The sequence below is a fragment of the Erpetoichthys calabaricus genome, chromosome 12, assembly GCF_900747795.2.
Source record: "Erpetoichthys calabaricus chromosome 12, fErpCal1.3, whole genome shotgun sequence".
Classification (NCBI taxonomy): Eukaryota; Metazoa; Chordata; class Cladistia; order Polypteriformes; family Polypteridae; genus Erpetoichthys; species Erpetoichthys calabaricus.
This window is the reverse complement of record NC_041405.2, coordinates 73,362,046-73,385,566: the sequence shown is the minus strand read 5'-3', so window position 1 is coordinate 73,385,566 and position 23,521 is coordinate 73,362,046. Positions and strand designations below refer to the sequence as shown.

Genomic DNA, 23,521 nt, shown 5'->3' with positions numbered 1-23,521 from the left:
ACCAAACTCATTTAGTTGCTGACTGGTTATTGTCATTTAATGAAACATTGTCTGAACATCTCGTGCAGGCTTTTTCAAACTGCAGGTTGCAACCCTGTAGTGGGTCACAAAATAAATAAAACTGGTTTATGGGAAAAAAATGCATAAAAATGTTTGGAATACAGCTAATAAAATACAACTTTTCTGAAAGTGGTTCATTTTTCTTTACACCATTCTCGGACTTATTCTCTAAAGACCAGTGTTTCAGTTACAAATTACTTCAGAAAATGTAAAGTACTTATAATGATGTGGAAGGTTGGCTGTAAAGAAAATAATGTCACTTTTTCAGTTTTATGAGATAAATTCTCAATCATAAAAGGGATTGTGATATAGTTGTTTCTCACATTGTAATTTGATACTGACCAGTACAGCATTTTTATCTTTCACGTCTTTCTTTTTACAATTTCTACATGATTTATACTGTATATGCTATGTAGATCGTTCGGAGTGACCTTGGGTTAACATAACTTTTCAGAATTCATTCACCTGTACTGGGCAGTATACATGGGAGATAAAAAGCCAGCCCTACAGTCAGGGGTTGGTCAGACAGCGCTGCGGGAGCACAGGTTTATGTTGTAGGAAGCCTTTTAGCAAACATGCAGTTATTGTCGATAAATTGAGTTTTGTCATGTACCATGACTTTGCACATTACCTGTACATGTTTAAGCAGTGGCAGTGATTTTTTGGATATATTCATATGGTATTAAAGAATTTAGCTTCTTTAAATACCACATAGGAAAGTAGTAATGATTTTTGGGAAAATTTGAGCACACAGCACTCGTTCTAGCTTCCCTTCAGTGGTTACCAGTACAAACAAGAGCTGATTTTAAAGATCTTCTTTTAACATAAAGCCTTGCATGGAGTTGCACCTCCTTATATAGCTGAGCTAATTATACCATACACTCCAGTATGTCCTCTTTACTCTCTTAATGCTGGTCTTTTGGTCTTTCCCTCATTTAAGAAAAAAAATCAGTTGGTCAAAGAACATTTGCCTATCGTAAACCTTATCTTTGGAATGGCCTGCCTTCAATTGCAACTAGTGCAGAACGCAGCTGCTAGAATCCTAACTAGGAAAAGAAAATCCGAGCACATTTCTCCAGTTTTGATGTCACTACATTGGTTACCTGTGTTATTCAGAATGGACTTTAAAATACTGCTTATGGTTTATAAATCCTTAAATAATCTCACTCCATCTTGTATTTCGGAATGTAGCCTTAGATCTTCAAATGAGTGCCTGCTTAGACTTCCAAGAGCTAAACTTAAAAGAAGTGGTGAGGCAGCCTTCTGCTGCTATGCACCTAAAATCTGGAATAGCTTGCCAATAGGAATTTGCCAGGCTAATACAGTGGAGCACTTTAAAACACTGCTGAAAACACATTACTTTAACATGGCTTTCTCATAGCTTCATTTTAGTTTAATCCTGATGCTCTGTATATTCAATTAATTATCATTATTATTCATGGTGGCTCCAAAATCTGTACTAACCCCTACTCTCTCTTCTGTTCTTTTTCTGATTTTCTGTGGTAGCGATCTGCACCACCTAATCAAAGCACCGTGATGTCCCTACATTGATGGATTAAAGACCAGAAGTCCACGTGACCGTCATCATCAAGTCATGAGAACCATGAATACAATGAGGACTGATTGATGTCATTTATGTTAGGTAGAATGCCTAGAGGGGGCTGGGTGGTCTCATGGCCTGGAACCCCTGCACATTTCATTTCTTCTCCAGCTGTCTGGAGGTTTTTTTTGTTTTCTTCTGTCCTCCCTGGCCATCGGACCTTACTTTTATACTATGTTAATTAGTGTTCTCTTATTTGAATTCTTATTTTGTCTTTTTTTCCCCTCTTTCTTCATCATGTAAAGCACTTTGAGCTACATTATTTGTATGAAAATGTGCTATATAAATAAATGTGGCTATTGTTCTCTTTGTCGTAAGAGAAGCAAACTCAATTGGGACTTTTAAATGAAAACTTTAAACCTACCTTTGCTCCCTTCATTACAATGTGCCTTAGAATTCAGTCAGTTCTATTATCCTTGAAATGTTCCTTATATTATTCCTTTGTTGACATACCTTAACTTTTAATGTTATTTTATTCCAATTTTATTAGTTATTATTCCTTTAAACATTCATGTTGTTTTATTTTAATTTCTATTTTATTTGATGTCTCATGTGTTCTTCTAATTTGTACAGTGTATTGCAACCATGCTGCATAGTTATTTTGACCTTTTAATAAAGTTGATTGATTGATGGATTGAATTTGTACAAAAATTTGATATGCTGGTAAAACTTCTTATAAATACAAAGGATTTACAGGCCATACTAAAGTATGCAATATCAAGTAAAATATATGTCTCAGTTAAGACACTTCTGACCATGCCAAAGTGAAGTTCTTTTAGTAGGCCACACTGCACAGATGAATTATTACTTTACTGATATTTTATGTCATTTAAACCATAACAAGCCTTTTTTAAGGTCTTGTTACATAAGAGTAAATGAGTAATAGATGCATTTTTTACAGCACCTAAGCTATAGTGTTACCAGCTCATTAAACTGTATAATATTTGAAACATTCTGTTCATAGATTGCATCTTAGTAGTTCAGTAACACTGAAAAATTATTTTGAGACCATTACATTTTATGACTACTTATTTGTTTGAACTAGGACTGACCACATTAATTCAATTAAAAACAAAAGATAGAAACAGATTCAGTACAGTACCAGATATGCATTTAGCGTTGTCATTTTCTGTTTCCATATGGAATCAACTAATTATGAATAAGCCAAGTACAGTGGAACCTCGGTTCACGAACGTCTCTGAACACGTACAAATCGGGTTACGACCAAAAAAGTTTGCCAAACTTTTGCATCTGTTAACGACCACACACTCGGTATACGAACAAGCCAGTTTTCAGTTTCTGCGCGCCGATGATTTCCGCACATGTTCAGTCTCTCCCTGTGCATTCCTTGTGCAGCGAGCAAGAGAGACACACGTGCGAGAGAGAGAGACACAGCTTTACACAATTCAGGACCATACACTATGAGAATCTGCGGCCCTGCAACAATTAAAGCTACTACAAATTTAATTTCAAAGAAACTATAATTCGGTCAGGTTTATAATTATGATCACAGAGAAGTGATGCAACATAGAATTGAAAAAGTTAAACAATCTGACGTATTAGAAATTCTACAGCCTATAATAGATACAAATACGTCCAAAAGTATCTTACGTTACACAAAATGTATCTGAAAAACACGGGCAAAGAAATTTTCTTGGATTTCTATATGAATCCAAAAGATCACGCTCGCATATATAATAAACCAACATGTGATGAATTGTCAATGATAATAGTTTCGAAAGACAGAGATATCAAAGACAGAGTTGAAAAGCACAGCACGATTCATCACAAGTGGCAGATCTGGGAAATGACTAGTGTGTAGGGCCCGCCCGGGGGTTGGCAAGCAAAGCAAGCAGGGGGCAGAGCCCCCTAGTTGTTTATAATTTTCACCCTGATTGTATTTCAGGAATTGACTACATCAAACAGCACATGGAAGACGCCTGCCTCCATCTAGGTGATCTCACCAGGTCCAGTTCGTCTGACGAAGATGACCTCTTCTCTGCCCCATGGTTGCCTCAAGTGCAAGACAACAACAAACAACTGGACAGATACTTGGCCTGTTCAGCAGATCACACAGACTTGCTGAAATCCTTCCCAGCTGTGTGCAAGCCATCTCTGAAGCTGAATACACCTCTACCTTCCTCAGCAGCCCGTGAAAGGTTATTTAGCATTGCAGGATTTGTCTTCGGCTCTAGAAGAGTGAGACAGAGTTCTCAAAGTTTTGAAAGCCAACTTCTTTTGAAAATGAACAGCAAATTTTTCACTTTCGAGTTATGATCCATTGTTGTTACTGTAGGGAGGGCAGGATAGGGAGACTCCATTTTTGAAAATGAAGAGCAAATGTTTCAGGGATGTAGAGAAGAAAGGAAGGAGGGATAGATTAAGGGAGGAAGGGAAGAAAGGAGGTTTGGATTAATGAATGGAAAGAGGTTGTAAAGACCTAGTTTTCCCGCTAGTGTAAAACAGGCTCCATTTTAAGATATTGTACATGCTTAAAAGAATAAACTTAATTCTTCAAAATTCACTTGCCTTTTTATTAACAACATTTACTTTTACTTTCAATACTTAAGTACATTTACTATCAGAAAAATACTTTAAGACTTTTACTCAAGTAATATATTAACAGGAGACTAACTTTTACCAAAGTCATTTTCTGGTAAGATACTTGCACTTTTACTCAAGTTTAGTTTTCAAGTACTTTATACAACACTGCCGTTGCATGAATAATACTCTGGACTAAACACTGTTAGACTTTTACAGTCCAAGTAATGCTCAGGTCTAACACTTACACAAGATGCGTCTATATAGTTGCAAAAGTGAAACCTGGGACTAACGCTTTTAACACTGTTTTTACAGCAGAGTGACGTTTTGGTGCAACGCTAAGGAGGTTAACATAATATTTCTCAAAAGGGTCGTGTCTGTAATGTCTCTCTCATGTATTTAGTCACAATATAAAATACAGTTTCTACAGTGAGTCACATTCAAGAATGAAAGTTTAAAACAATGCTGCTCTAGTACTAGTATACATTCTCTAATGTCTACAATGTAGTAGCCTGAAAGGTGTCACCATTACAGAAATGCTTAATTCAGTTATTTGAATCTCAGTAAAATATCTATATATATATAATTCACTAAGTCCATGGTAAGCAAGACGCATGCAAGACCGAGCCCCGCCCACCAACAATTCACTAAGCAGCCGACCATGGCACACGCACTACAGAGCTAACAATTCGTGCGAGAGTGAAAGCATTTTCCAAGAATGTTTTCATTAATTAAGAACGAAAGTCAGAGGTTTGAAGAAGATCACATACCTTCGTAGTTCCGACCATAAACGATGCCGACTGGCGATCCGGCGGCGTTATTCCCATGACCCGCCGGGCAGCCATTACTCCCACTGGCATGCCTCCGCATAAAGTCAAACTTTAAATTGGTACAGTCGTCATGCTTCTCAGAAACCTCATGCCAGCAAGAAGTCTCTGTAAAGGCACTAGACTGACTGTTCTCAGCATTCAGCGCAATGTACTGGAGTGTAAAACAATCGCAGCTCCTACCTCACAAACTGTCCATATTCCCCGGATTTCCCTGACCCCATCACTTTCAAATTTGCCTTTTACTTTTACACACAGACAATTTCCTGTTAGATTGGCCTTTGCAATGACAATTAATAAGGCACAGGGAAACACTTTCAAAACGATATGCCTGTATCTGCCGAAACCAGTTTTCAGTCACGGACAAATGTATGTTGCTCTCTCCAGAGTTCCATCTTTTCATTCAATTACAGTCGTATCCTCAAACCCACCCCATTTGGACAACTGTGTCTTTCAGGAAGTGATCACCCATCAATACATAATTATGCCGCGGGTTGGCTGGTCTACTTTAAAGTACAATAGAACAAACTAAAAAGTTCAGCTTGCAGCTTGTTCACTTCAACTTCATATAAGTAGGTGATGTATGGAGTTAGTAGGCACTGGAACAACCTACAATGATGTACAAATCCGAGTTTCATGTCTGTACAACATATTGTCAGTTAAATGTTTTGATAATAATTCATACAGTGATTGATATTTAATGTAACACAACAGTACAACCCCCTCCTTTAACCGCCACCTTATCGTGGTAGAGGGGTTTGCGTGTCCCAATGATCCTAGGAGCTCTGTTGTCCGGGGCTTTATGCTCCTGGTAGGGCCACCCAAGACAAACTGGTCCTAGGTGAGGGATAAGACAAAGAGCGGTTAAACAAACCTTCTACAATGAATCAAAACTTTGGACGGTGTTTTCCTTTGCCTGGACGCGGGTCACCGGGGCCCCCCTCTGGAGCCAGGCCTGGAGGTGGGGCTCGATGGCGAGCGCCTGGTGGCCGGGCACAGCCCGAAGAGGCAACGTGGGTCCCCCTTCCCATGGGCTCACCACCTATAGGAGGGGCCAAGGAGGTCGGGTGCAGTGTGAGTTGGGTGGTGGCTGAAGGTGGGGACCTTGGCGGTCCAATCCTCGGCTACAGAAGCTGGCTCTTGGGACGTGGAATGTCACCTCTCTGAAGGGGAAGGATCCTGAGCTAGTGCGCGAGGTTCCGGCTAGATATAGTCGGACTCACCTCGATGCACAGCTTGGACTCTGGAACCAATCTCCTTGAGAGGGGCTGGACTCTCTACCACTCTGGAGTTGCCCCCGTTGAGAGGCGCCGAGCGGTTGTGGGTATACTTATTGCCCCCCGACTTGGAGCCTGTTCATTGGGGTTTACCCCGGTGGACGAGAGGGTAGCCTCCCTCTGCCTTCGGGTGGGGGGACGGATCCTAACTGTTGTTTATGCGTATGCAACGAACAGTAGTTCAGAGTACCCACCCTTTTTGGAGTCCCTGGAGGGGGTGCTAGAGGTCATACCTTCTGGGGACTCCCTCGTACTACTGGGAGACTTCAATGCTAACGTGGGCAATGACAGGGAGACCTGGAAGGGCGTGATTGGGAGGAATGGCCCCCCCGATCTGAACCCGAGTGGTGTTTTGTTATTGGACTTCTGTGCTCGTCACGGATTGTCCATAACAAAACGCCATGTTCAAGCATAGGGGTGTTCATATGTGCACTTGGCACCAGGACACCCTAGGCCTCAGTTTGATGATCGACTTTGTGGTCGTGTCATCGGACTTGCGGCCACATGTCTTGGACACTCGGGTGAAGAGGGGGGCGGAGCTGTCAACTGATCACCACCTGGTGGTGAGTTGGCTTCGATGGTGAGGGAGGATGCCAGTCAGGCCTGGTAGGCCCAAACGTGTTGTGAGGGTCTGCTGGGAACGTCTGGCAGAGCCCCCTGTCAGAAGTTGCTTCAACTCCCACCTCCGGCAGAACTTCGGCCACATCCCGAGGGAGGTGGGGGATATTGAGTTTGAATGGGCCATGTTCCGTGCCTCTATTGTTGAGGCGGCTGACCCGGAGCTGTGGCCGTAAGGTGGTCGGTGCCTGTCGTGGCGGCAATCCCCGAACCCGTTGGTGGACACCGGTGGTGAGGGATGCTGTCAAGCTGAAGAAAGAGTCCTATAGGACCCTTTTGCCCTGTGGGACTCTGGAGGCAGCTGATAGGTACCGGCAGGCCAAGCGGAATGCGGCTTTGGTGGTTGCTGAGGCAAAAACTTGGGCATGGAAGGAGTTTGGGGAGGCCATGGAGAACGACTTTCGGACGGCTTCGAGGAGATTCTGGTCCACCGTCCGGCATCTCAGGAGGGGGAAGCAGTACAGTGTCAACACTGTATATGGTGGGGATGGTGCACTGCTGACCTCGACTCGGGACATTGTGGGTCGGTGGGGGGAGTACTTCGAAGACCTCCTCAATCCTACTAACATGCCTTCCAATGAGGAAGCAGAGCCTGGGGACTCAGAGGTGAGCTCCCCCATCTCTGGGACTGAGGTCACCGAGGTAGTCAAAAAACACCTTGGTGGCAGGGTCCCGAGGGTGGATGAGATACGCCCGGAGTTCCTCAAGGCTCTGGATGTTGTAGGGCTGTCTTGGTTGACACGTCTCTGCAACATCGCATGGACATCAGGGACAGTGCCTCTGGATTGGCAGACCGGGGTGGTGGTCCCCCTCTTTAAAAAGGGGGACCGGAGGGTGTGTTCCAACTACAGAGGGATCACACTTCTCAGCCTCCCTGGAAAAGTCTATTTGGGGGTTCTGGAGAGGAGGGTCCGTCGGATAGTCGAGCCTCGGATTCAGGAGGAACAGTGTGGTTTTCGTCCTGGTCGCAGAACAGTGGACCAGCTCTACACCCTTAACAGGGTCCTGGAGGATGCATGGGAGTTTGCCCAAACAGTCTACATGTGTTTTGTGGACTTGGAAAAGGCATTCGACTGTATCCCTCGGGGAATCCTGTGGGGGGTACTCTGAGAGTATGGGGTACCGGACCCCCTGATAAGGGCTGTTCGGTCTCTGTACGATCGGTGCCAGAGCTTGGTCTGCATTGCCAGCAGTAAGTCGAACCCGTTTCCAGTGAGAGATGGACTCCGCCAGGGCTGCCCTTTGTCACCAATTCTGTTCATAACTTTTATGGACAGAATTTCTAGGCACAGCCAGGGTGTTAAGGGGGTCTGGTTTGGTGGACTCAGGATTGGGTCACTGCTTTTTGCAGATGATGTTGTCCTGTTTGCTTCATCAGGCCGTGATCTTCAGCTCTCTCTGAATCGGTTCGCAGCAGAGTGTGAAGCGGCTGGGATGGGAATCAGCACCTCCAAATCCGAGACCATGGTCCTCAGCCGGTAAAGAGTGGAGTGCCCTCTCAGGGTTGGTAGCGAGATCCTGCCCCAAGTGGAGGAGTTCAAGTATCTCGGGATCTTGTTCACGAGTGAGGGAAGAATGGAGCGTGAGATCGACAGGCGGATCGGTGCGGCATCCGCAGTAATGCGGGCTCTGCATCGGTCTGTCGTGGTGAAAAAGGAGCTGAGCCGCAAGGCAAACCTCTCAATTTACCAGTCAATCTATGTTCCTACCCTCACCTATGGTCATGAGCTATGGGTAGTGACCGAAAGAACGAGATCGCGAATACAAGCGGCTGAAATGAGTTTCCTCCATAGGGTGTCTGGGCTTTCCCTTAAAGATAGGGTGAGAAGCTCAGTCATCCGGGAGGGGCTCAGAGTAGAGCTGCTGCTCCTCCGCATCGAGAGGAGTCAGATGAGGTGGCTCGGGCATCTGATCAGGATGCCTCCTGGACGCCTCCCTGGTGAGGTGTTCCGGGCACGTCTAACCGGGAGGAGGTCCATGGGAAGACCCAGGACACGCTGGAGGGACTATGTCTCTCGGCTGGCCTAGGAACCCCTCGAGATTTCCCCGGAAGAGCTAGAAGTAGTGGCCGGGGAGAGGGAAGTCTGGGTATCTCTGCTCAAGCTGCTGCCCCCGTGACCCGACCTCGGATAAGCGGAAGAGAATGGATGGATGGATGGATGGATGGACAACAGTACAATTTTATTCTTTGCATCACCATTGGTAGACAACTGTCATTTAGCAGTACAATAGTTATTTTTGAAAAATAAAAATGGAAAATGAAATACGTAGAAGAAATATGATAGATCATTTCGTTGTCTTGGCTGCTTAATTATATATTAACAGTGGAATCTGGTTAACTCATAATATTCTATTAAATTTACTTGTATTTTAGCTGGCGACAATAATTAAAATTAATAATTTTCATCTTCTCCCAAAAATTTCATTTTCAGCCAAGAGGCAAAAATAGTCTTTTAGGGTAAAATAAAAGTTTTCACCAATGCACTTTGCAAAATCAAAACCTCACTGTTCTTTTCTTGTATAAACTTAAACTGAAACTGATTTTGCATAGGCAATAAATGTGTCTTTAGTTATTTGTTTAATCAAAGTCTTATACAGTATATCAAGATATACATGAGCACCAGACAAAATTTTGTATCAAATTATGCTAAATATAAAAGCCTGAAAAGGAGGAAGATCATATTTTACCAAGCTATATTATTCGGAGTTTCATTTGGTTCTATAATGATACCATTTTGTCAATTATTCATTCAATAAACATTCACGCTTTATAAAAAAATCCATTATTTTTTTCACTGTATTTGAGAACAGAATCCAGACTGGAATTCTCATAAAAAAAAATCAGTTCATGGTGTGTACTGTAAATTTACAAAAAGATTTTCCTTACAATCCTGTGAAAATTTTTCACCAAAAATATTTTGTAGTAATATAGCACCATCTTGAGGTAAAGAAATACTAACCTGAATCTTAACAAACAAGTCTGAATGAGGTCTGTACATCAATGCATACAAAATAAAATACAACTTGTAAAAATCTAAAATATACAAAGAAAATACACTTTATGTACAATAAAAATGATGCTTAAGAACTACACGCAAAATTTTCAAAGCTATACTCAAGAGGCCTGAGTGGGTGTTTTAAAGAAACTTATCCAACTTGTACCAACAAAAGTAAGTCTGCACCTTAACCATGACCTATGACTAAATGTTCAACAAACCTGATGAAAGTAAGTATTACTGCTTAACATGTTCATTAAATGTTATACTTACACGTCTACATTTTTTATGTTTTTTTTTGTAATGTGTTACTGTCAACAGCATAAACTAAACAGTAACTTTGAAACTGAAAAATTGTATATCCAAATATATTGTAATAATTTTAGCTCCCAAAATAAACTTATTCTATAATAGTTAAATGTTTAATAGGTAGTTAAATAATCCTTGTTGCATAACTTAAATTGTCAATACTTAAGTAAATGCCAACCCCTCAGGTTTCATTAAAACAAGCATCTTGAGGTATGATTTCCCTTATAACCCATTGCTTTTCCAATATACACAACTTTACATCCTTGTTTCTTTTGCCATCCACTTTACCTCAAATTTTAACTAACTGATGTGGACCGTCCTGCCTAGTGCAGACATTACTAATATCCTGCTTGAACTTGAACTTCAATTTTTTGCTAAGTTGCATGCTTTACATTTCATATATTGTGCGAGCAAGAGACTAAATGGAAGGGGTGTAAGGCCAGGTGGATCGGTGGTGGATTCAAATTGTTCTATCATGGTGTGAATGGGAGAAGAAAAGGGGTAGGGGTTGTTCTGAAGGTACAGTATGTCAAGGGTGTTTTGGGGTGAAAGGAGTGTCAGACAGAGTGATGATTATGAAGCTGGAAATGGAAGGTGTGATGATGACTGTATATGACCCACAAGTTGGGTGTGCGATGGATGAGAAAGAAGATTTCTGGAGCGAGTTGAATGAAGTGATAGACAGTGGTGAAGGGAACAGAGGAGATGAGGAGGTGATGGATAAGTATGATGTCAAGGAGAGAAATGAAGAAGGTCAGGATGGGCATGGCAGTGGGGAAAACGTATTTTAAGAAAAGGAAGGAACATAGGGTAACATACAAGAGTGGAAGAAGTTGCACACAGGTAGTCAATCTGAAGGAGACTGAAGATTGCAAAGTGCTGGCAGGAGAAAATGTAGTTAGGCAGCACCAGATGGTGGTCTGTAGGATGACATTGGAGATCAAGGGCAGAGTCAAGGATCAAATTGTGGAAGTTGAAAAAGGAAGACTGCAATGTTGAGTACAGGGAGGAGGTAAGACAGGCACTGAGTGGAAGTGAAGAATTACCAGACAGCTGGACAACTACAGCAGAAGTAGTAAGGGGAACAGCAAGAAGGGTGCTTGGCACGATATCTGGAAAGAGGAAGGAGGAAAAGGAAACCTGGTGGTGGAATGGGGAAGTACAGGACAGTATACATAGGAAGAGGTTGGTGAAGCAGTAGGATGGTCAGAGAGATTCAGAAAGTAGACAAGAGTACAAGGAGATAAGGCTTAAAGTGAAGGGAGTAGTGGCGAAGGATAAAGAAGAAGAATATGATGAGTTGTATGAGGTTGGACACTAAGGAGGGAGAAAAGGATCTGTACTATATGGCTAGACATAGAGACTGAACTGGGAAAGATGTGCAGCAGGTTAGGGTGATAAAGGATAAAGATGGAAACATACTCACAAGCAAGGAAGGTGTGCTGAGGAGATCGAAAGAGCACTTTGAGAGGTTGATGAATGAAGAGAATGAGAGAGAGAGAGACAGAGAAGGTTGGATGATGTGGCGATAGTGAATCAGGAAGTGCAACAGATTAGCAAGAAGGAAGTAAGTACGGCTATAAAGAGTATGAAGAATGGACAGGCTGTTGGTCCAGAAGACATACCTTTGACAGCATGGAGGTGTTTAGGAGAGATGGCAGTGGAGTTTTTAACCAGATTGTTTAATGGAATCTTAGAAAGTAAGAGGATGCCAAGGAGTGGAGAAGAAGTGTACTGGAGCCAATATTTAAGAATAAGGGGGATGTGCAGAGCTGTAGTAACTACAGGGGAATAAAACTGATGAGCCATAGCATGAAGTTATGGGAAAGAGTAATGGAAGCTAGGTTAAGAAGGGAGGTGATGATTAGTGAGAAGTACTATGGTTTCATGCCAGGAAAAAGCACCACATATGTGATGTTTGCTCTATTTGTGTTGATGGAGAAATACAGAGAAGGCCAGAAGGAGTTGCATTGCGTCTTTGTGGACATGAAGAAAGCATATGACAATGTGCCTCGAAAGGAGTTGTGGTATTGTATTAGGAAATCGGGAGTGGCAGAGAAGTATTTAAGAGTTGTACAGGATATGTACGAGGGAAGTGTGACAGTGGTGAGATCTGCAGTAGGAGTGACAGATGCATTCAACATGGAGGTGGGATTACATCAGGGATCGGCTGAGTGCTTTCTTATTTCCAATGGTGATGGACAGGTTGACAGATGAGATTAGTAGGAATCCCCAAGGACTATGATGTTTGCAGATGACATTGCCTCAGGTTGTGCTTTGGTCAGGCTGGCAATTTCATGCATATTTTTTTAACATTACGAATCAATAATACCAATAAGTTAAATGTGTACCTAAAGAATTACATACACATCCAGTACCATATTTATATACTATCTTTAATTTTTAAGGTTTAACATTTCTTATTACACAGCTCACTATGATACACATGCCAATATGAAGCGCACTGGTGTTTATTTTCTTGCTTATTCATACTGACATAGGTGCAGGTAAGTGGGAGGAAAGGGAGCATGAAGAAATGGGGTGGGGAGGAGGAGTTTATGGTCATCCTGGTGCAATGCTGGAGAAAAGTTGCTAAGGTAAAAACTATGCTTATTTTTTTTTTATTTCATGTTTCTGTAAGAAGATTGAATCAAAGTCATATCACATAAGTACAAAATAAGTTATCTTTGAGTGGCACTAAAACCAAAAAAGTCTTTAGTATCTCTGTATTTAACACACCAGTCTGCCAGTCAGCTTACAGTGCTTACTGCCCTAACAATCACAAAATTCTACAAAACAGAAGTGTAATGATTATCCCTACCAATGTTCAGATTTGAAGTATCTTCACTAATTTATGCAAAGAAGACAACATAACCATCCAAGTAATGCAAGGTGTCAGTTCTTAAGTGTGATAGAAACTACAGTACTGCGATCTTTTTTAGCATGCCAGGCACAAAGGTGTAGGTAAAGCAGTGTTTTCCAACTGTTTTTCTTTGGTGGCACACTTTTTGTAACCCAAAAAATCTCAAGACACAACACGATTCTACCAACCACAAAAGCATTACTTCTATACACATGCTAAATAAAACTGTCTGCAAAACAGCGAACACAGAGCTGCTTTTATGTCAGCTTCTCCAGGAAGTGTCTCCCTCCACAGACAGGTCTTGTACATCTGTAGAGCATGTCACTCTCCAGTCACAACCCAGGGGCACTACAATGTTATTTCCACAGTGTACCACTTGTATATAGTAGAACTATCAACTTGTTGATGAACAATTGAAGACAGTATTTATGGAGCTAACACACAAATTTTAATACATGCCCATGTAAGAGATGCGTATTCTTTCAATTAAATCAGTCCTCAGCAGTGCATTGAAAGTTAACAGCCTTGTTTTCTTTTTGTCTTCTTCTTTTCAACTTGCCTTTTAGGAAGGCATTAAAATTCAGGTTGTACTTGCTCAAGTAGTATTTTGTTAAAAGTTCAGGGTTAAGATCATTGTTTAAGTTTAAACTATGTCATCATTTTTTCAATTCAATTCCTTTGTGTTGATTCTACATTCAATATTTGATTCAGCATGCATTTACTTCATGATTTATTAATTTTATAATTACATGCTTTAATTTTAGACGCAATTAATTACATACATTTATGTAATTAATTTTTTTTTGTCGATTCCCAGCCCTAATGTATATTTGTGTAAAGCTGTTAGTTTAAAGATTATAAATGCGACGTACAGTGCATCCAGAAAGTATTCACAGCGCATCACTTTTTCCACCTTTTGTTATGTTGCAGCCTTATTCCAAAATGGATTAAATTAATTTTTTTCCTCAAAATTCTGCACACAACACCCCATAATGACAACGTGAAAAAAGTTTACTTAAGGTTTTTGCAAATTTATTAAAAATAAAAACACTGAGAAATCACATGTACATACTGTAAGTATTCACAGCCTTTGCTCAATAGTTTGTCAACGCACCTTTGGCAGCAATTATAGCCTCAAGTCTTGTTGAATATGATGCCACAAGCTTGGCACACCTATCCTTGGCCAGTTTCACCCATTCCTCTTTGCAGCACCTCTCAAGCTCCATCAGGTTGGATGGGAAGCGTCGGTGCACAGCCATTTTACGAGCTCTGACAGATTGACCATCAGGTTCTTCTTCACCTCCCTGACTAAGGCCCTTCTCCCCAGATCGCTTAGTTTAGATGGCCGGCCAGCTCTAGGAAGAGTCCTGGTGGTTTCGAACTTCTTCCACTTACGGATGATGGAGGCTACTGTGCTCATTGGGACCTTCAAAGCAGCAGAAATTTTTCTGTAACCTTCCCCAGATATGTGCCTCGAGACAATCCTGTCTCGGAGGTCTACAGACAATTCCTTTGACTTCATGCTTGGTTTGTGCTCGGACATGAACTGTCAACTGTGGGACCTTATATAGACAGGTGTGTGCCTTTCCAAATCATGTCCAGTCAACTGAATTTACCACCGGTGGAATCCAATTAAGCTGCAGAAACATCTCAAGGATGATCAGGGGAAACAGGATGCACCTGAGCTCAATTTTGAGCTTCACGGCAAAGGCTGTGAATACTTATGTACATGTGCTTTCTCAATTTTTTTATTTTTAATAAATTTGCAAAAACCTCAAGTAAACTTTTTTCACGTTGTCATTATGGGGTGTTGTGTGTAGAATTCTGAGGAAAAAAATGAATTTAATCCACTTTGGAATAAGGCTGTAACATAACAAAATGTGGAAAAGTGATGCGCTCTGAATGCTTTCTGGATGCACTGTAGCTTTTATATACAATAGTATACAATTAGTTTACTAGTATTTTGATATATTGTCACTTTTGTGTTAAATTTGTTTTATTCAGCAGTTCTCCAAAACGTGAACTACTGAATTTCCTTAGCTACCCACTCTCCAAAAATTGCAGCTGCATAACAGGACAAGCATGCAATGGAATGATAAAAAAATTGCTTCAAGGTAAATACACAACTGAAAGACAAAGAAACTGTAAATAATTCACTAACCATGATCAGAGGTAAAAACCACAATTGTACTGTCCGAGAGTCCTAAATCATCTAGAGTGCCCAATAACTGGCCAACCTGAGCATCAAGGAAGGAAACAGCAGCAAAATAATTTTGACGGATCTTCAGCTGTGGACAATAATAATAAAAAAAAAAAACTCTAGTTTTCCAATCTGATTTTGCAGATCTTGGGCACTACCTATTCTCAATCTATGTAAAATATTTTTAGGAAAAAAAAAAAAAAGTTTAACTGCATTAATTACATTTTAACTTTCACTTTAAAGATAGACAGTAATGCAACACTTAATCACACCATGAACCTCCAAAACATGCCTCTGTTCCAAAGCAGAGACAGTAGAATTTAATTTGTCATATGCAGTAACTTCTGTAACAAACATTAGTCTTGTGACAGCAACAAATAAATACAAATTAAAGAGATGATGTACTGTATACATTATGAGCACTAAATGGAAAAAGAAACTTACCGAGAACAAATCAAAAGGATGCTTTGACATTTAATAATTAACTAAACAACAAATTATTTAGCAATTAAACTTACTGCAGAGATATCTTACATTGACATTACTGATCAAATAATGTTTAATGAGAAACAAATACATACATGCATACATAAAATTACCTGAAAATGTTTTGGGATTGGACCATAAGGGAAGCTAATATTAAGAGCTTGAACATCTTCCCTTTCACGAATGTCTGTCCAGGGATTGTATGCTACAGAAGGTAACCCACTTGGAATTGCTGGATCAGGTGCCAGAGACATGTTTTCTATGGGATACAGCTTTAAATATTCCTGTCATTAAGATAAAAAATTTAATCATGAATGATTATTATGAAAATCAGTGCCGGATAACTAACAATATTAGTAGTAATTAACCTGAATGATAAACAAAATTTGAAGATATACTGTATACATATAGTGTATCTCCACTTGAACTGCATAGTCATTGTTTAAGTGCACAGATGGGCTTCTCAAAGAACATATGTTTTATAGGAGTAAACTGAACAGTAAATAAATATACCTACAAAAATAACCACACAAACTACTTTCTCTTCCTCTCTCCATCTTAACAATTTGGGCATTGCTCAAAGCTTTTTTCCACATTTATCATTTTCATATTGAAGCTTACTGAAAGTTTCCTTATCATAAAAGGTCAATAGAAAAGACAAATTAAGAAATAATAAGAATTCCCATTTTCCATTTGTGTTTCTCGGAATAAAAGACATTTAGACATAAAGACCCTGATGAATCCCAGATTAATATGGGAGACAGGCCATCCTTCCCTAGAAACGAAGGATGTTCTGATAAAGTTTGCCATCATTCTCCAAATATTACAAACCCACTTTTCAGGTTAATATACTCTAGCTTAATTTGATTGGCCCGTTCTGCCCTTGTTTGTGCTGGGTTTTTTCATGATATTCAGGCATTCATCTTCCAGTACATCCTAAACACACGACAGTAATGACTTCACATGTACTTCCACACTTCCTCATGTTAGGCAAGTGTAAAGGTAGTCTGGAGTTCTGTTCAAAATTGGGTAACACCATACTAAATATAATTAAAGTGGATAAAGAAAATAAGGAGTTGCTTATGTATTTTGTAAACCTGTATTTTAACAAACAGCTTTTATATTAAATAAATAAACACTGTATACCATAAATTGTCTTCCTAGCGCCCAGTGTAAGTATTGTCTCTAACCAAAGTACCGTACATTCTTTTTATTTATCAAGGAATCACAGTGTTCTATGTGTAGCCTTGTTCCTCTAACTACCTTACTAACTGACCCATGAAAAACACTTGCAATAGATAGTACAGGCATGTCAATAAACAATGAATACAACAGGTGCAGTGTGCATTATGAAAGAAACAAAAACAAATAAAAAATTAAATCTTTCAACCCCTATCCCGATGAAAAAATAGACAGGACTGTACACCAGAACCCAAGGCTGCATCTATTAACTATGACGGAATTTCACAACTTTAGTGTCATTCAATTACCTCTGGATATCTGAATGGGATATGTGGTTTGTAATAACCCACAGATAAGAAGAAGGGGTCTTTTTTGTTGTGCACAGATTTCAGAAGTTGAACAGCCTCCTCTGTATTCTGTATATCTGGCAAAGTTTTCTCAGGCATTTCTGAAACATTTACTGGACACAACAGATTTTCATGAAGCTGTCCATCTGGACCTCTACAGACCTAATCAAACAAATAAAATTAACTTAGAAAGGCATGCCTATCAAAACTATATGTGTTAAAAAATAAGAAAGAATTGTAAAAGTTTTCAAAGCTAAAACAAGATTTTAGTTGGTTTAACATTGACAAAAGTCTCCAAAAACAATTTATAATATGGTAAAATATTTAGTGTAAAATGCACCTGCTTGTTAGAAGATAAAAAAAAAAAAAAAAACGGAGTCCTACATTTGGAGTAATAAAATACCGACTGTCTTTTACTACATACAAAGAAAATACTACATTCATTAGCAGTACCTTTTGCCTTTCAAATGCAAGGGATGAAGGATGATATGGATGAACCGACCAGCTATATGGATAATCATCTGAGCGATTTGAAGCAATTCCTGCCAAACAAGTAAAAATGTAGCTTTCAATTCTGTACATAATAAAGGGCTTTGTCATTTTATTAGAGGAAAAATGATAAACTCCAGGGGATCCTCGGGTTACAATGTCTCGACATACGACGTTTCGAGTTTACAACGCTCACTCCCATAAAAATTTTAAAAATTGACACGTGAGAAGGAATAAAGGTAAGCATTTGTTTTTACAAACATTTTTTACAGTGTACAGTACAGTATATGTCCTTTTCCTTTTTCTGTGGCTTAGTTGTGTTTTTATGTTCTAGATTATGATTTTGCAAATGTGTTAGGATAGGTAAGTGACTTAGGCTAGGGTGTGTTTCGACTTGCACCAAAATTCGGGTTGCATCACTGTTGTAGGAACGGAACTGTAACGTAACCCGAGGACCCCCTGTACATACTTTTTTACATCCAAACAACAGTTAAGAAACGTTATGCAAGTTTAAATGGAAGTGTAATATAACATTCTCAAATCTTATTTTGTAGTGTCACACAGTGAAATGAAATTAAAGAATTAAAAAGCCAATAAATTTATTAATGCTTGTATATCACCTTATATGTATGTACAAGATATCCTTTTCATCCATGATGCAATCAACCAAAATATCACAAAAATACTGGCTACACCTAAACAGCCATTTAAGTTAAAGGTATTTTACCTGCTTGTTTTACATTTCATATCTTTATTCTTTACAACTACTCAATAAAAGACGACGGTCTGACAATAAATATTAGCTTAAAAAAAGTTTCTTTAGTAAATTCCATCATAATAGATCAGATCTACTATAAAACTTACAAACTCACCTGGATGAAACACTTTTCCCACAGACATTGTGATATAACCATTTGATTTAAAGTACTGGGGAAGAGTTGTGTAGTTTCCAGCATGCACTCTCCAGTAAGAATTAAAATCATACAGTCTTGTTGTATCTGGCCTGCGGCTTGTTAAAAATGACGTTCTGCTTGGAGCACACACTGCTTGCTTAAAAATGGGAAATCAGACATTTGATATTTATATAAAACATATACAAAATTAACATATAGTAAAATAAGGAAAATTGACACCACTGAATAACCTAACAACATTAAACTAATTTGTGTCAGAGAGAAATGTGTTAGCTTGCTGTGCACAAAATACAACAATTTATTTCACTATCTTTCCAAGTGTGTCTACAACTATTATTACATTTTAATACAGGTAAAATTAAGCCTTTCATTGTGTTAACATTAACATGATTCATCATTCAGGGTATCAAATATGGGCGATAATAAAATGATTGTCACTAACTTGTTTGTAAGAATAATTTTAGTGTGGTCATGCCTTTACCTAATTGTTTAAGTAAACCATAGAGATAAGAATGTTTCCACAATTTATTAAACCAAAATTCTAATTATCAAGTGCCTAAAAAAAATAAAATGTGTTACTAGACACCATTTATTGTGTATCAGTTGTCAAAAGGTACATTATTTATTCTTTTAGCATATGACAGAATGTTGCTCTTTCAGGATGAAATTTATGCTGGTTTTTGGTTTTATTTTTACTAAAATAATAACAAACAAAAATTATGTTTAAAATTACCAAATTAACAATGCTTACTTGTGCAAAAGCATTCTGAAAGATAATACTCTTGGAAGCTAATTGATCAATGTTGGGAGATTTTACAACAGTGTCTCCATAACACGCTAATGAAGGTCGAAGATCATCGGCAAGGATAAGGAGCACATTCAGTCGGTCTGAAGAAGGGAAAAAAAATTATAATAATCAATTGATAACAATTATTAAACACAGTGCATATGCCGTTTAAAAAAACGTTTTGGGAAAATGCTGAAATGCACCAAAAACCTCAAAAGTTGATCGTATTCGACATTCTTTTTCTTATTTTGTTTCTTAAAATAATGCAAACAACTACAACCACCAAGGTAAAAGCTGTAAAAGCCACACAATTACAGGACCCACCTTTGCTTCTAGACAGAAGTTAACTGTTTAAGCCAGTAAAATTATTTTTAAAAAGTCAGTTCCATCTTCACAGTATCTGCAGAATTTCACTACAATGACCACGTTCTTCCCATTCATCTTTGCGAATTAAACATGCTGTACAACTTTATTTAAGCAATAGGACTTCACTACAAATTGTCACAGCGCGTAGAACAACAAGCCCACTCAGCAGGGGCTGAAACGTTTATTTACCTGTCTTGAAATTTACATGATCTGCTCCCCCAGCTACATGATGAAAGCGCAGTAATATGTGAACACAAAGAGCGAACCATCCGCAAGACTCGGTGATCACCATGCTGGCATGTCACCCCTTAAAAAGTGCATGCATTACAATAACACTGCTTCTCACGCTGCTTTGTGTCTTCTTCCTCATTTGTACGCGTCCAATTTTGATGTTCCTATTTAGAACCACCTCCTTTCTTTTGATTGGACAACTTGACTTACTTCAAACTCATATAACCAAATAAGAGCTTGTTGTCATTTTAAGGTACCGCCTTGATTATTCCAATTGGTTTAATTTTAGCATGTAACCACACCTCTCTTGCCACTTTGAGCCCCGCCTTTCCACTGTTGGTGATGTGCGCTTCAGTAACTCTGGAGTGTCAGGGAATAATAACAATTTCTTGATTACTTTGGGATTATTTTCGCCAAACTCCTTATGTCTTTTAAGTAAGAATATTATTTTTACGTATGAACAATGAGAAATACAATAACAACAGAACGGTTTATCCAAAATAGACAAACCTACTTCATTCTGGGCTCCAGATGATGGCGCTATTTGTCTTCAAAGACATCGTAAGCTATTCCATTAATTCCTTTTCTTGAGAAATAATTGGGCAGAACAAATGACTGTTTGTGTCTTCTATTACGCACCTGCTGAAAGATCTAAACTTTGCATTTATAAATCATTTTGATTTGTAGTATATGTATGGGAAAAAGTAGGTTTACAGTTATGAGTACGCGAAACACAGAGCTTATTCTTGTATTATTATTTATGTATTAATTATTAACTATTGTATTATTTATTTGTATTGTCTTCTAATTATTATTTTTATTAAAGTGTGCTTGAATGTAGCAGTCATAACCAACTTGTCTTTTTCCATATGAACAACAATTGTAGACGTACTTTTGACCACCCGTTATGTGTGTGTGTATATATATATATATATATATATATATATATATATATATATATACATACAAGACAGTAATAGACACCCTGAAATCGTCGGTTTCTTGGAAACTTGTGTCATGGAAAAGGCTTCATTCAGAAAAAAAAACAGACTGACATATTTCATTTTGGCAATGTGTAAACCCAGAACCATGCAACACAAGTTAAAAGAATAACAGGATGCTTAAGGGATTGCTGCTGAAAATGGGGCTTTGTGACCATATGTAAATAATAAATTAAAAATCAGGCATTTCAAGCCGTTGTAAACACTGGTTATGCGTTATATTTTGAAATCAATTTAATGGGATCTTCATAAAAAAGATCAATTTCTATCAAAAATAACATTTCTGGGTGACCGCAAACTGTTGAATGGTAGTGTTTATATAACATGAAGTTCCCAAAACTACCTTTTCTGCTAAAGCAGTCTGAAATAGTATTGAATTGTTACTGCATTTCGTAAGCTTTGTAATCATTACACATCCTTTGAACGTTATTGATCATGTTTTTACCATTTCTAAATAATCATGCTGTCTTTCACAATACCTCCACAAAAATTTTGGATAAGGACAGAATAATAATTTTTAAATGATTAAAATTCATACAATTGATAATACAATCAAATTACTAAGACCTTTATGGAAATACTTTCATGGAAGGAGACATTTCATTTCCCAATCCTGCTCATCACATCTGTTCACCAAATATTTCTGAAATAATGTTGTGTCAATATTTGAAGATCTGAAGGCTTTGCTTTCAATTCCACTGCTAGATAACTCATTCTATGTATTTACAACTTGGGTGGTGCCATGTTTAGTGCTACTGCCTCACAGTTTCTGAGTCAGGGGTTCATATTATTGCCAGTGCAGAGCCTGTAATTTCCTCCATTGGTAGCATGGAGTTTTTCTTTTGGCTTTCTGGTTTCCTCCTGCATGCCAAAACAGTTTGGAGTTTAGGTTATGTTTGATTCTGAATTGACCCTATAAGTGAGTGAATAAGAGGAGTGATGTGCATAAGTGTTTCCGTTCATGAATATTAATTTTAAACCACTATTTTCCTAATTTCTGCTCTAGGCTATCAGAATAGGCCCAAGCTCCCTATATAGAAATAAGTTGGTCATGTATGAAACTATTTCTCTTATTAGCTCAATGTTTACTCCTAATGTGCTCCTTTGTACTTGATGAGGATTTTATTTCAAAGTAACAGGTAGTATCCATTGTAGTCATTATTTTTATACATTTAAATATGTGTTTAACTGAGATGACCAAGGTAAGATGGTGAACCAGACAGACTAAGCCACTCCAGCTCTGTGTGAAGAATTCCCAAATGTTAACAGATCAGACAAGAGATATAATCTGCGAAAGTGACCTGGGGCTAGCACATCTCTTATGGGAGGTACCCAGGGTACATACCTAATACTTGCCCAAGTTATTTGAAACTGTTGCCTGTCAAACTGGAGAAATAGCAGCTGTACTCCAAGATTCTCCAGGGCTGCTGAACTCACACTATTTACAGTGAATAAGACCAGGCATACTTTACTTGAGTTCACACATTCTTTGTATGGATTTACTCAGGGTAATCTGATTTACCTCTCATATCCAGAAGTTGTACTTGCATGGTTAAGTGACCATTCTAAATTGTCCAAGTGTGAGTATGAATTTGTGCACAAATGTAATGTAATGACCTAGTGACCTTTCCTGGACTCTGTCTTTACATATTCCTGATGCTCGCAAAATCAGCTCCACCTCATAGGATGGATGCTGTTTTGGATTAAGCAAGTTATATTCGGGGCCTGAGTTGCCTTGAAAGCTTGCATATTTTAATCTTTTTAGTTGGCCAATAAAAGGTGTGTAATTTTGCTTGACTTCACACTACATAAAAAATGGAATAAATTGTTTCACAAGGGAATAGTATAACACTACTAAATTTATCTCATACAGTATTACACAAGGTTTTTTTTTATAAAAGAAGTCATCTTATTATTGATTTTTGTGCTGTAACTGAATCATTAACATATCATGCATTAAAATCTAAATGAATGTCTCTTAAACTTTTTTTATGAAGAGGATTTTAGCAGAAGCAAGTTATATGCTGGGAAGTATGATGTGTGTGTGACATTTATTTGTGCAGATCTTGATGTGTAGTGACGGTTTTAATAGTTTATCTGTCAAAAGTGAAAGCTTGAAAAAAAGCTCCATGTTTAATGTATCTTGTGAAAAATACATTTTTGTCCTATAAGGTTTTTCATTTTCAAGTATAGTGCAGTTCAAAATGGAAAGGGCTTCTATAACTAGCTACTTATATTAACTGTAGACCAATCTGTCTGAATTACTATGTTGGAGTGTAGTGCTGCCCAGTCTTTGTAGCCAGTTGTTGCAGAAATGTAGTCTTGTCATATTAACTTCCTTGTTATAATACTATTTATTAAAGCAGTCAGATCTCTCTGATAACAACTATTCATGTCTTTATGTGTTTATATTCATGGCATCTTATG

General features: G+C 38.6%; 1 protein-coding gene across 2 annotated transcripts in view; it reads right to left on the bottom strand.

Moving 5' to 3' along the window:
• The window catches only part of ids (iduronate 2-sulfatase), a 32,804-nt gene extending 12,575 nt beyond the window's left edge, over positions 1-20,229 (bottom strand). The window contains exons 1-7 of one of the 2 annotated variants that reach the window (XM_028815710.2): positions 20,052-20,228; positions 19,461-19,597; positions 18,668-18,845; positions 17,760-17,848; positions 17,268-17,468; positions 15,891-16,061; positions 15,253-15,379 (exon numbers count right to left, since the gene is read on the bottom strand). In XM_028815710.2, the coding sequence (XP_028671543.1) occupies positions 15,253-15,379; positions 15,891-16,061; positions 17,268-17,468; positions 17,760-17,848; positions 18,668-18,845; positions 19,461-19,597; positions 20,052-20,154 (1,006 nt within the window). In that variant the 5' untranslated portion in view covers positions 20,155-20,228. Of the gene's footprint in view, positions 1-15,252; positions 15,380-15,890; positions 16,062-17,267; positions 17,469-17,759; positions 17,849-18,667; positions 18,846-19,460; positions 19,598-20,051 lie in introns of both variants that reach the window. The other variant, XM_051935189.1, reaches the window with a different exon arrangement.
• Positions 20,230-23,521: the final 3,292 nt, after the last annotated feature.